Here is a 12,722-nt window from a genome sequence, read left to right as displayed (position 1 = left end):
CTCCTGGTTTCAAATCCCGTGCCCTTCCCACCATGCCATAGTGTCATGTAATGATGAACTTCCTATTTTACAGCTGACAGAGTTGCCTCCTAGATAGTGAAGGCAGGGTCTCCTTGAAGCACCTAGACTTAGGACAGCCATGTTGGTTTTCTTAACTCATTTCAGGAACTGCTGAGTCAAACTCTACTTTTGGTCAAACCAGACTGTTAGGGAAACTCCCTTAAAATAAATAATAAGCTTGAGTCTTAAGTAATAAAGCTTATTTTATCTTTTTAATTAGAGCAATTAGTAGGTAAGATTGCTTTGATCTCCTTTACAATTGACACTTTGTTCCCTTTTAGTTACTTTGTAGGTATGTGTGGTGATGGAGCCAATGACTGTGGGGTAAGTAGCTGCCAATGTGGGGCCATCATCTTGTCCTCAAGTGTATTTGCTCCAAGCCCAATAAGAGATAGCATCTCTGGGGTTATGTACCATCTCCATTCCTCTTGATGGAGAAACTGATGGGGAGGATTTGGGAAAGGTTTGGACCAGAGCCACACAATGACTCAATGACCAGTATGGACTGAATGGGGTAGAATTTGGCTCGGATTCTGAACTTCTTTGGCTAGGTGTCAGAGTGACAGCTCTTTCTTATGTAGTAGGCAGAACAAAGTATAATCATCTTCTGGCCAGAGCTTGGGCCTACAAACCACCTTGTAGCTGGATTAACTAGCCTTTCTTACGCAGCCTCAGGAAAGATGTATGTCAGTAGTCAATAAGCTGACTCTTTGCTTTCAGGCTTTGAAAATGGCTCATGTGGGCATCTCTTTATCAGAGCAGGAGGCGTCTGTGGCTTCACCTTTCACCTCTAAAACTCCAAACATTGAATGTGTACCTCACCTTATCAAGTAAGTAGGTACTTTCCTCCAGCATTGTTTTAACCTCTCTTGACTTTTAGGTGTAGATCCCTTTATTCTGCAAAAACCAGGGAAAATGTATGTCCCTGGGTGGAGAGGGTGCTTTGTGGGAGAAAGCAAAGATTCTACTTTGGAGTGGATTTACCTTCCGGGAAAGCAGTGGCATTTCTAGTGAAAAATCACTGAATAGATTATTTTTAGAAGATTGAAATCTGGAACTTGCTGCTGCTTTGAAAATGTTAATCATACTCTCAGTATTGTTCTGAATATACCTCCTTAGATACTTTCTTAATGGAGGATTTACAGAAACCCTCTCCTCCCTACCTGTCTTCCTTTCCTCTTGTGTCTTTAAAGTTCTTTGGAATATCCTTCCTATCTCTGGTTTCCAGAATATTTATTCATCTTTGCTGCTTCTACTACAGTTTCCCTTGGTGCTTCGTTCTCCTCCCCCATCCCAGAATATGTACTTCTGTTGCATTTTGTTTGAATAATAGAGATGGTGAGCATTGTGGCTGCTTTCGGTCATTATAACTAGTATGTGTTCACAGTTTATAAAGTGCCAGTCTGGAATTATAGGGATGGTCACTATTCCTTTTACAAAGAACCTGAGGCTCTGAGAACTTGAGGTAGCCAAACTCACTGCCATGTAAGATTGAAGATTGTATTAGAATTAATTTTGCTTCTGTGTGTTTTATGTACAAGCGTCATACTCTTTCCACCACATTAAAATAATGTTTTGACTAGCTCCTCCCCATTTAAAAAAATGTATTCATGCACTCAACAAATATTTATAAAGCAGGGACTCAGTTCCCAGAACTGTTGGGGGCACTGGGAATCCAGAAGCAAATAAACATTCCTTGATCTCACACAAAGCTTTCTTCTGGTGAAGAAGCCAGGCAATAACAGATAAATATACAGATAAATCAGGAGTAGTGTGAAAAGTCATGAGATAGCTCAGGTGGTGGAATCAATTTCTTCAGATGTGGTTGTGTCGGGGAGCCTTTCTCAGGAGGTGAGAGAGGAGGAGAAACCACCTTCTAGGTGGAGTTAACTACAGCAGCAAAGCCCCAATACAGGAAAATGTCTGATTTGAGGATCAGGTTTTGGAATCCCAGGAAACTAATCCAACCAGAAGTAAATTTAAATTCTTCTTTTTTTTTTTTCCCCAAAATGAAAGAGATAAAAGTGATATTTGATAAGTAATCTATTTTAAGCTTTAAATTTATACCATTTACTCAAAATCAATCAACAGTAACATAAATGAACATGCTCATTGATTCCAGTCTCTTTAAGTTGGATGCAAGCCTCATTTGAATGTACATATTATTTTAGCTCAGTTTTAGAAAAAGTTGGGACTGCCAAATGAAATTTGAATGAGATGTTTGCAAAACCCCTGAAGCACCTGGAGCATGAAAATAGCCCCCAAACCTGCAATCCTTATTTAAATTCCTTGGTTCATAGATGAAGAAACTGTGACCAAGAGAAGGAAAATCAACTTCCAAGTCACATTAGTGAATGATTATGAACTCTGGGACTATTTCTCAAGTCTCCTACTCGGAGCTGAAATAATGCCCACAGACAGGACAAAAGTAACTCCATATCTGGGCTTCAAAGCTTGACCAATGGCCTGTGGACCCTGGACTGAAATTAGTCTTCATTGAAAATCTAGCATACCGACCACTGATTCCCACTGACTCAAGACTGTCCAGTCTGTTAGACAAACAATCAAATTATCAGGCTTTGATTTTTTTCTTCTGAGCTCAGCTAAACAGCACAGGATAACTGACCTCATTTCCTCCTGTGATTTTCATTTCATTACTTTCTCATTTCTTTTCTCATGCAGGGAAGGCCGTGCAGCTCTCGTCACCTCATTTTGCATGTTTAAGTACATGGCTCTGTACAGCATGATTCAATATGTTGGTGTTCTGCTGCTCTACTGGGTATGATTGGGACCTAGTCTCTTGGTTAGTGAGAGCTGAAAGTAGTGGTCACTTTCAATCTGTAATGCCTTTTAAAGAAAGAGTGCAAATAGGATATTTCAAGCTTCCTTGGTAACTCAGATGGTAAAGAGTCAGCCTACAATGTGGGAGATCTGGGTTCGACTGGGAAGATCCCCTGGAGAAGGGACAGGCAACCCACTCCAGTATTCTTGCCTGGAGAATTCCATGAACAGAGGAGCCTGATGGACTGTGGTCCATAGGGTCGCAAAGAGTCGGACATGACTGAGCGACTAAACACACACAACTAGCTTACTAAATTCCTGAAAATTTAGCAATTGACTTTGATGAGTTAGTACAAAGCAGCATATCACTGATTCCTTGAATATAGGGATTTGAAAATAGGCATATCATATCCCCCAAAGTACATAGATCTTGTGATAGCTTTTATTATTTAGCAAAATATCAAAGAAGGAAAGACATACCTAGTATTAATGTTAGTGAACTCAACCTATAGGCTTCTTCTATTGACTAACACTGAGAAAGGGAATTCCACTTGTGCTGAAGGTATCCAGATTCATCTCTATGTCTTACCCTCTTGCTCCAGGGTTGAAGGTTTTACTTCTGTTAGTTTCAGATTGTATCAGTCCTTTTCCTTTCACTGATGAATGGGCTGAAAAAGAAGAGGCTCATTACAGAGATCTGGCTGTATTTTGGAATCCCAGTAACTCATTAGCCTCAAAAGTAGAGTTAAAAGTAGAGATAATGGGTAATCATTATTGCCTTTTCACGAAGGGGTTGGGGGGCAAGGAAGCAAGTTCCTTGAAATCAATAAGACCTGAATATTTTTTTCTTAAGAATATCAGCATGCTTTATCAGGACTTTCTAACAACACCCAAGAATGCAAATCATGGGTTTAGTTATTCTTATTTTCCATTGATGAAATTTAGGTAAGATCACCCCATTTCTCATTTACCATTTAGAAAGTCCTATTTTGTTGTGCTAGACCAAACTCCAATCTTTCTGATAACAAGTAGAAAAGAGAGAAAAGATGAATCTAGTAGGGTGAGGTGTTCCCCTCAACAAGGAGTGACAGAGATGCTCAAAGGACCAGCCCAGAAGGCACACAGCGGTGTCCCTACTGATTAGGGAGAAGTTCACAGGCTTGTCTTTGGTACTCTTGCTGACATGACCATGCCCCTGACCATATCGCCTTGGTCTTCTAATTGAAAATCCTATGTTGCTATGACAAAATGAGTGCAGTTTATATCACATTTCATCCAGAAGGTTCTAACTTTTTTGAGCGACTTTCATTTTTATTTTCAGGAGACAAACAACCTTTCAAATTACCAGTTTCTGTTCCAGGATCTGGCCATTACAACTATTATTGGTGTAACAAGTAAGACATCTTTTAAATTTTCTTCTCAGAGATGCTCCCCTGCACCTGTGTCCCGCTCTCCCTGCAGGGTTGTTTCACCATGAGAGGTAGTCGCTATAGCAGCAGTGATGCGTGACTTGTTCGAAAAGGGATATAGTCTGCAGGGAGAGAAAGAGGAAACAGAATCTTCAGTTTTAAGTGTTGAAACAAGGTGTTATCCAAGGAAAAGCTGGCTAGTTATTTTACTGTTTTTCACAAAATATAGAGCTTCTAGACAAAGGGTCGCTAAACATTTAAAATGAAAAAAAGCACTTTGAAAATCAGGAACACTGACTTCTATGTGCTTTTAAGTATAGTTATGGCCCAAATGTGCCCAATTTATAGAAGCTAAATGGCTTTCGTGGTTTCTATTTCCAATCCTAGCCTCTCAGGATTTAGAACAGAGATTAAATGTAATCTTGCCATTATGCTACTCTCACCCACCACCTCCAACTATCAATAATATATGAATTGTCTCCCCAGTTTCCCTGATGTGGGATTTTTTCCCTAACCTGAGCACTAACCATCATCTTGACCATATTCTTTGCTTTTCTCTGTTACATATAAATGCCACCAGTTCCACTTGTACTTTTAATCCTACCTGCCCCTACCTCCTAAAGGATTTTGTTTCTGTAAAAAATCTTTTTTTCCACCATCAACTTTTCTTTGGTCTACTTGATCATTCCAGTCAGTGTATACATGTATATTTTTTATCTTCTTTCTTTAAAGAGCTCTTGCATGACCCAAAATCCACCATAAGCTGCTGTCCCCTTTCTTGTCAAACTTCCCAAATTGTTGAGTAGACCAAATTTGTACACTGCCATCTCTAATTCTACAGTCATTTGTTTCAATCAGCCAGATTCTAACATTTGAGGGAATGGATTTGGATTCTGAACCTGTGCTGTTGCTTGGTAGGAGGAGTTGGTGTCCTGGCAAATATTTAACAACCAGCTCTTCAAAAATTGTATATATACATGTATATATTTGGGCTTCCCTTGTGGCTCAGCTGGTAAGGAATCTGCCTGCAATGAGGGAGACCTGGGTTGGATCCCTGGGTTGGGAAGATCCCCTGGAGAAGGGAAAGGCTATTCACTCCAGTATTCTGGCCTGGAGAACTCCATGGACTGTATAGACCATGGGGTCGCAAAGAGTCGGAATCGATTGAGTGACTTTCACTTCACTTCATGTACACACACACACACACACACACACACACACACACACACACACACACTTGTATATATATATATATGCATATGCATATAAGTTTGGGCTTCCCTGGAGGCTCAGGCAGTAAAGAATCCACCTGCAATAAAGGAGATGGAGGTTTGATCCCTGGTTCGGGAAGATCACCTGGAGAAGGGACTGGCTACCCACTCCAGTATTCTTGCTTAGAGAATTCCATGGACAGAGTAGCCTGGTGGGCTACAGTTCATGGGGTTGCAAAGAATCAGACACAACTGAGGGACTAGCACTTTCATGCATATAAGTTTACTATAAGCTTTCAAGAAGAAAAATAAGTAGTGAACAATTTACAAATAATAATAAAATATACATTACTCTTTCTTGCAAATTCCATTTAACCAGTTGATTCTCACAGAATGCTTTAACTGAGTTTCATCAAAATCTTGTATCCTTAGTCACTATACGGCTGTGATTGATGACTGAAATAGTTCCAATGTGAATGTTGGTTGATGTTTTTCTTTTCCTGGATGAGCAAAACCACAAAGCCTTATGCTGAAACTTTAATCATCATGTGATTAAACTTTAATCACAGCCCATCAGTCATGTGAGCTACTCGTTTGCTAATTTGACTAACAATTCCTGAAAACTGGAAGGTTATTTCCTGAGTTAAAAAACAATTGTTCATGATGTAACAGCTGCAGCTGTGACACACTTTTAAGTTCAATCTCCATTGTTAACTTCACGAACAGAGATAATGCTGAAAGGTAGTAAAATCATTAGGACATTATCAGTTTTGAGTATTCATTATCTTTGTTTTTAAGATATTTATTTAATTGCTCTTATATATAGTTTTCTTTTAATAATGGCTGTGTTTAATAACTGACTTTTGAACTTGGCAGCAGTTGGCTCTTGTGGTCTTGTACGAGTGTCTCCAGCCACCTCTGGCTGGGAGGGTCCACATTACTCATGCATTCAAAAATACCAGAATATACATACTACTGTATGTGAAGTAGGTAAACAACAGGGGCCTACTGTATAGCACAGGAAACTATACTCAATATCTTATAATGAAGTATAATGGAAAAGAATTTGAAAAGTGTGTGTGTGTGTGTGTGTGTGTGTGTGTGTGTGTGTGTAACTGAACCACTTTGCTGTACTAGCTAACACAACACTGTCAATCAACTATACTTCATTTAAAAAGGTGTGCCAGTCTTAGCTTGCCCCTTCCACATGGCTCCTGGTCTTGCTTTAACACTATTTCCACTATTTCTTCTAATACCATCTCATCATCATATTAACAGCTATCACACCAACTTATCATTAAAAAAATTTGCTCAAAAGCTCTGCTTTCAGAGAACAGACTCAAGGAGAGTAACTATTGTGTACTGTCCACACCTCTGAGGCACTTCCTCAACACTGCTCTTGTCAAGCCCACCAAGGACCTCCTTGCTGTCAACAGTACTGATCACTTCTCTTTCCTCACTGTACTTGAATCTCTCAACAGCACTCTCCTTCTTTAAAAGGTTTCTTCTCTTGGCTTTTGTGATGCCACGTACTCCTGAGTTATCTATTGCTTTAAAGAATACAGCGTGCCCATTTCTTTTGCTGGCCTCTGCTTCTTTGAGTATGTGTGTGTGTGTTTATGTGTGCTTAGTCGTGTCCGACTCTTTGCGACCCCATGGACTGTAGCCTGCCAGGCTCCTCTGTCCATGGAATTTCCCAGGCGAGAATACTAGAAGAGGTGGATGTTTCCTATTCCAGGATATCTTCCTGACCCAGGGATCAAACCTGCATCTCCTGCGTGCCCTGCATAGGCAGGCGGATTCTTTACCACTGTGCCACCTACCTGTGCTCTGACTTTCAGAATGTGCCAAGGCTTCCTTGTTCTTAGGTTCGCTTGTCTTTTCAATCTACACCATCTCCCAAAGTGATTTCAACCAACTCTATGAATTTAATGTCACCCATATGATGATGAATCCCAAATTTGTGTCTCTAGCCTTGATGTCTATCCCAAGCTCTGGAAATGCGGCTGCTAAGCATCTAATCTTAGCTATTTAACAGTATGGAGACTTCAGAGGCCCAAACAGAACATTTTATTTCATCAGATCTGAGAGTCAACAAATTATTAAATACTTACTGAGTATCTGGTTTTTACTACTTACTGTAGTAGGCAATTGAAATACTTCAGTGGAAAAGAAATAAAAGTTCTTTTCCCCATGAAATTTACATTCTATTAAAATAATGCCACAATCTAACAAGTTGTTCAAATTGAAGACCCAGAGTCATCCTTAATTTTCCTTTTTTCTCCACAGTTACATATAATATATCTGCAATTCCTATTGGCTCTGCCTCCAAAAAATACCCTGCATCCCTGCTCGCCATCCCGTGTAGCTACTGTCACAAAGCCATGTCACCTCACTTAAGGATTTCTGTGATAACCCTCACAATTGATCTTGCTTCCATTCTTGCTGCTTTCTCCTCACCCCAATTTACCTTTTACACAGTAGTGAAAGTGTTACTTTTTACATATAAATTTTGTTGTCATCCTTTCCATTTCCACTAAATCTGAAATCTTATGTGATCCGGCTCGTGCCTACTTCTCCAAATTCACCTCTAACCATATTGCAACTCACTTCCTTGTTCTAGACACCCTGGTTTTACTGTCTTGTGAACATTGCCAACTGTGGTCACCTCAGCATCTTTTTTTTGTGTGTGTGCTATTTTCTTTGCCTAAAATACTTTCCCAGTAGAACTGCCTATGGCTTTGGCTTTTTCTTAAGAGTCAGATCTTAGCTTAAATGTCACCATCTCAGAAAGGTCATTCAAATAGTGACCAAGCCAGTTATTCACCATCACTCATTCTGCTTTGTTGTTTTCATGCTACTTTCCGCAATCTGAAATTATGGCATTAATCTCTGTTTTTATTTGTTTTTGCCTGCTTTCCTTCTCTCAGGGTGTACACTGCCTGAGAACACCTTCTCTATCCTGATCACTGCTATATTCCCAGTACTTCTAACAGTGCCTGACACATCAAAGGAGCTCATTAAATACCTGTTAAATCTACCATAAGAACATTCCTGGACAGTCCTTACTGTTAACAGAGTAAATCCTTCCATCAAGCCAGCTCTGTCTCTCTGTAACTTTCACCCATCTCAGTTCTCAGTTCTGCCATTTGGGAAGACAGAGAATAATCTGATTTTTCTGCCGAAATAGTCCTTCAGATATTTGAAAACAGCTCTCATTTTCTTTTGTGATTCTTCTGTCTCCCATAACAAGCATTTCCAGATTTTTATCTATTTTTTGATAAATGTACTTGACTCTTTACTGTTCTTATGATTGATTAATGATTTCATTGTGAAAATAAAATGGAAAACATTACAAGATATAACAAAGAAGAAATCCACCTATATTCTACTATACAGAGCTAACCAATGAAGGCATTTTGACATATTTCCTTCCAATCATATATATGTATATACATATACATGTATTTGAATTATGTTTTCTATATTGTTTTGCATCCTGATGCTTTTTGTTTACCTTTATGCCCACTTTTTAATGTCATTAAATATTTTCAACCTTTTTGATTGTATTAATTATACAAATATAAAATTTGCCATTTTTACCATTTTAAGTATACAATTCAGGTACATTAATTACCTTCACAACAGTGTTCAACCATCACCACTATCTGTTACTCATTTTGTATCATCCCAAATAGAAGCTCTTTACCTAATAAGAAATAATTCATATTGCCCTTCCATCCAGTCTCTCATAACCTCTGCTCTACTCGCTGTCTCTATGAATTTGCCAATTCAAAATGTTTTGAATAAGTTGAGCCATTCAATACGTGTCCCTTTGTTTCTGGCTTATCTCAACATAATACTTTCATATCATCTATGTTGTAGCATGCATTAGAACTTCATTTTTTTTATGGCTGAATAGTATTCCATTATATATAGGTATATATCACATCTTGTTTATCCATTTATGTTGATGTGTTGAAACACAATTAATTTTTTTTTAATGTGTTGATCCTGCAACATAGCTGAATTCATTTTTTAACTTTAGTAGTTTTCATGTGGATTCTTTGGGATTTCCAAAATATAGGATCATATCACCTGTGAGTAGAGATTGTTTTACTTCTTTCATCCAATTTGAATGACTTTTATCTATTTTTCTTCTCTAATTGCTTTAGATAGAATTTCCAATGCAGTGTTGAATAGCAAAGGTAAACGTGGGCATCTTTGTTTTCTTCCTGATCTTAAGGGGAAAGCTCTCAATCTTTCACCCTTGGGTGTGATGCTAACTGTAGGTCTCTTATTATATAATATATAATTATAGGGATTACATGTAATGAGATAAATGTATGACAATCTAGTTGAATAGGTACATTAACATTAGTAGCAGGCAAAAACTCTGCTGCCTTATAGCTCTGTCTCCTTTTATATGGTTATCACAAATTAAATCTTTATCCATTTTGTGCTCAATAACATACATATATAATTATTTCTATGCATTTCTCTTTTAGATCATGTAGAAATAAAAAATTATGTTAAAAAATAAAATTGGAATAATATAGGATTTTATATTTGTCTCAATAATTACCTTTACTGCTGTCAAAAATGAGTATGTCAATAAAGAGAAGTTATTAAAAAGGGTTCTTTAAAAAGAATGTTGTTTTGCTTCATTTTAAAATTTTTATCTATTAATACCCTCCTTTTGCACATATTGGAGAAGGCAATGGCACCCCACTCCAGTACTCTTGCCTGGAAAATCCCATGGACAGAGGAGCCTGGTAGGTTGCAGTCCATGGGGTCGCGAAGAGTCAGACATGACTGAGCGACTTCACTTTCACTTTTCACTTTTATGCATTGGAGAAGGAAATGGCAACCCACTCCAGTGTTCTTGCCTGGAGAATCCCAGGGATGGGGTCGCACAGTCGGACACGACTGAAGTGACTTAGCAGCAGCAGTAGCAGTTTGCTCATGTATTATTTGCCTGACTTTGTTTAGTTTTTTAAGCATATTAAAGACAGTTGTTTTTGAGTCTTTTCCCAGTAAGGCCAATGTTTGGGCTTTCTCAGAAATAATTTCTGTCAGTTTATTTTATTTCATTAAATATTATAATGTTGTAACTCTGGAAATCATTCCTTCCCTTTCCTAGGTCTTGATGTTTTTTGTTTCGCTGCTTTTTGATGGCTGCAGTAGTCCATTTATTTAGTAACTTTTCTGAGCTATTTTTTCAAAGATTTGGATCAGTTGTCACATGTAGTCAATAAAATCTCTATTGCTTTAGCTTTTGTTCAACTAATATTTTGATGGAAATATCCATGAGTTGAATTCCATGACATGAACAAAGAAATACCTCTCCCAGTATTACAGACTGGTTCTGTACTGAGGCACTTCAACACATTACCAAGCTTGTGCTGAGCTGAGTGATTATTCAGTAAAAACTTAGGGTCTTTTCTGGTCTTTCCTGACCGTTCATTTTGGCATGCACATGACTTTCTACATTCTCCAAAGGCACGAGTACTTTTGAATACTATAATTTTCCAAATAAATGTTCCTTAACTTTTCTTTCTAAGCCACAAATGGTTATTTTATGTCTCAACTGCAATTTTTTGTTCCCTGTGACTGTGGGTAGCTTGTTAGCCTTACAGTACTTTCAAGGAGTGTATGCTGCTTTTCTGCCTTTACTAAGTTTTGTATTAGATGAAAGAGAGAGAAATACCTTGCACAGTCCTCAGGTAGTCCCCAGATAGGTTAGAACAGACATACGTAGTAACTTGTCTATAAAGTCTGCTTTTCCCTTCTATAACCAGGGGCCAGGATCCCCTGCTGGGAATGCAGACAACCTTGTTCACAGTTGCCAGTAAACTAAGGAGGGAGTGGGGCAAGGGCAGGTGAAAAATGGCACAAAGCTTTCCTCCCATTTTTAAGCTAGCTTTTTCTTGATTCAGTATCTGCTTGATTGCTAGAGACTTTTGTCTGTTTTTCAGAGTTCTGACAAGGTTGGTTCTGACAGCTTCCTTTTGTCTTTCAATGTTTCTGTGAAGGGATGAGATCTTGGAACCACCTAATCTGCCATTTTGCTAATGTCATGCCTTATTTTGCTATTAGTATTTGAAAGCATTACTACTTAGTGATTACATGTTGTTTCATTGTAGAGATGTACCATAATTTATTGTAAACAATGCTGTGATGAACATCTTCCTACATCTCTGTTTTTTTAGCTTAGGATAAATTTCCAGAAGTGGAATAGCTATGTCACAAGTTATGAACATTTTACAGTTTCTTCATATTTATTGCCAAATTGCCCTGCAGAAGGTATTTTTGTGTCAATTTATGTTTCCACAAGCAGTATATGAGAGTGCTCATTTCATCACTTCCTCATCTATAATTTAATAGTTAGCCTATTCATTAGGGGGAAAAAAGGTATCTCGTGGTTGTTCTATGTCTTCTCTTTCAAGAATTCCTCATGTGACTTAAGTTTGCATACATTCATTGTTTTATTCCTTCCGTTTGCGATATATTCCAATTTGTCAGTTTCTTCAAATATGTGGGACCAAGAAGTTATACTATACTTCTGATGAAGAATACAAAAATTGCCTCCTGTCATATACCATATAAAACCTGAATTTATTTTGTAGTGAACTTGAACGGTGCCTATCCCAAGCTGGTGCCTTTCAGACCAGCAGGACGGCTGATCTCCCCACCTCTGCTGCTCTCCGTGATTCTCAACATTCTTCTCAGCCTGGCCATGCAAATTGCGGGCTTCATTCTGGTTCAGAGGCAGCCTTGGTATTCCATGGGGATGCACAGGTATGATCACAGCCTTAGATTCTCACATTCCAATTTCTATCAAATGTCATCTGGCCCATACGTCGAGAGGCAAATGGATCTTCATTCTGCTAAAGGTTTTGGCTTCCTTGAGGCCCTTGGCACACAGAGTGTGCATCTCTATAACACTATTTGGTAGCTTCGATCATTGGTATTTCTCTTTACTCATTTTATATGATAGTGAACTATGACCATCTTTTATATCTAAGGTGAGCATACATTATAGTTTAGCTAGGCAACCCTATTTTAAGCTTGATAACCCAATGAAATGGTTAAATTTTTTCCTTTCCTATTGATATCTGTGCCTGTTGGACGATCAATTGTACAGTCACCCTTCTTGTACATGTTCAGAAATCTTAAGCAAGCAGAGGAAAGATTCATGACTTACATCTTTTTCTCCCACATAGGTTTAACACATGATTCATGCCCAATCAATTTATAG

The 12,722-nt window shown here is 38.3% G+C and overlaps 1 protein-coding gene across 1 annotated transcript in view; it reads left to right on the top strand.

The window, feature by feature from the left end:
* The window catches only part of ATP13A4 (ATPase 13A4), a 122,062-nt gene that overhangs the window by 98,426 nt on the left and 10,914 nt on the right, over nucleotides 1-12,722 (top strand). Inside the window, exons 23-27 of the mRNA XM_061168025.1 lie at nucleotides 342-384; nucleotides 781-890; nucleotides 2,743-2,839; nucleotides 4,163-4,235; nucleotides 12,091-12,262. Coding sequence (XP_061024008.1) covers nucleotides 342-384; nucleotides 781-890; nucleotides 2,743-2,839; nucleotides 4,163-4,235; nucleotides 12,091-12,262 — 495 coding nt within the window. The remainder of the gene's footprint in view (nucleotides 1-341; nucleotides 385-780; nucleotides 891-2,742; nucleotides 2,840-4,162; nucleotides 4,236-12,090; nucleotides 12,263-12,722) is intronic.

The sequence above is a fragment of the Dama dama genome, chromosome 19 (genome assembly GCF_033118175.1).
Source record: "Dama dama isolate Ldn47 chromosome 19, ASM3311817v1, whole genome shotgun sequence".
Lineage (NCBI taxonomy): Eukaryota > Metazoa > Chordata > Mammalia > Artiodactyla > Cervidae > Dama > Dama dama.
The sequence above is the reverse complement of the archived record's forward strand: the minus strand, read 5'-3'. Positions and strand labels throughout refer to the sequence as shown.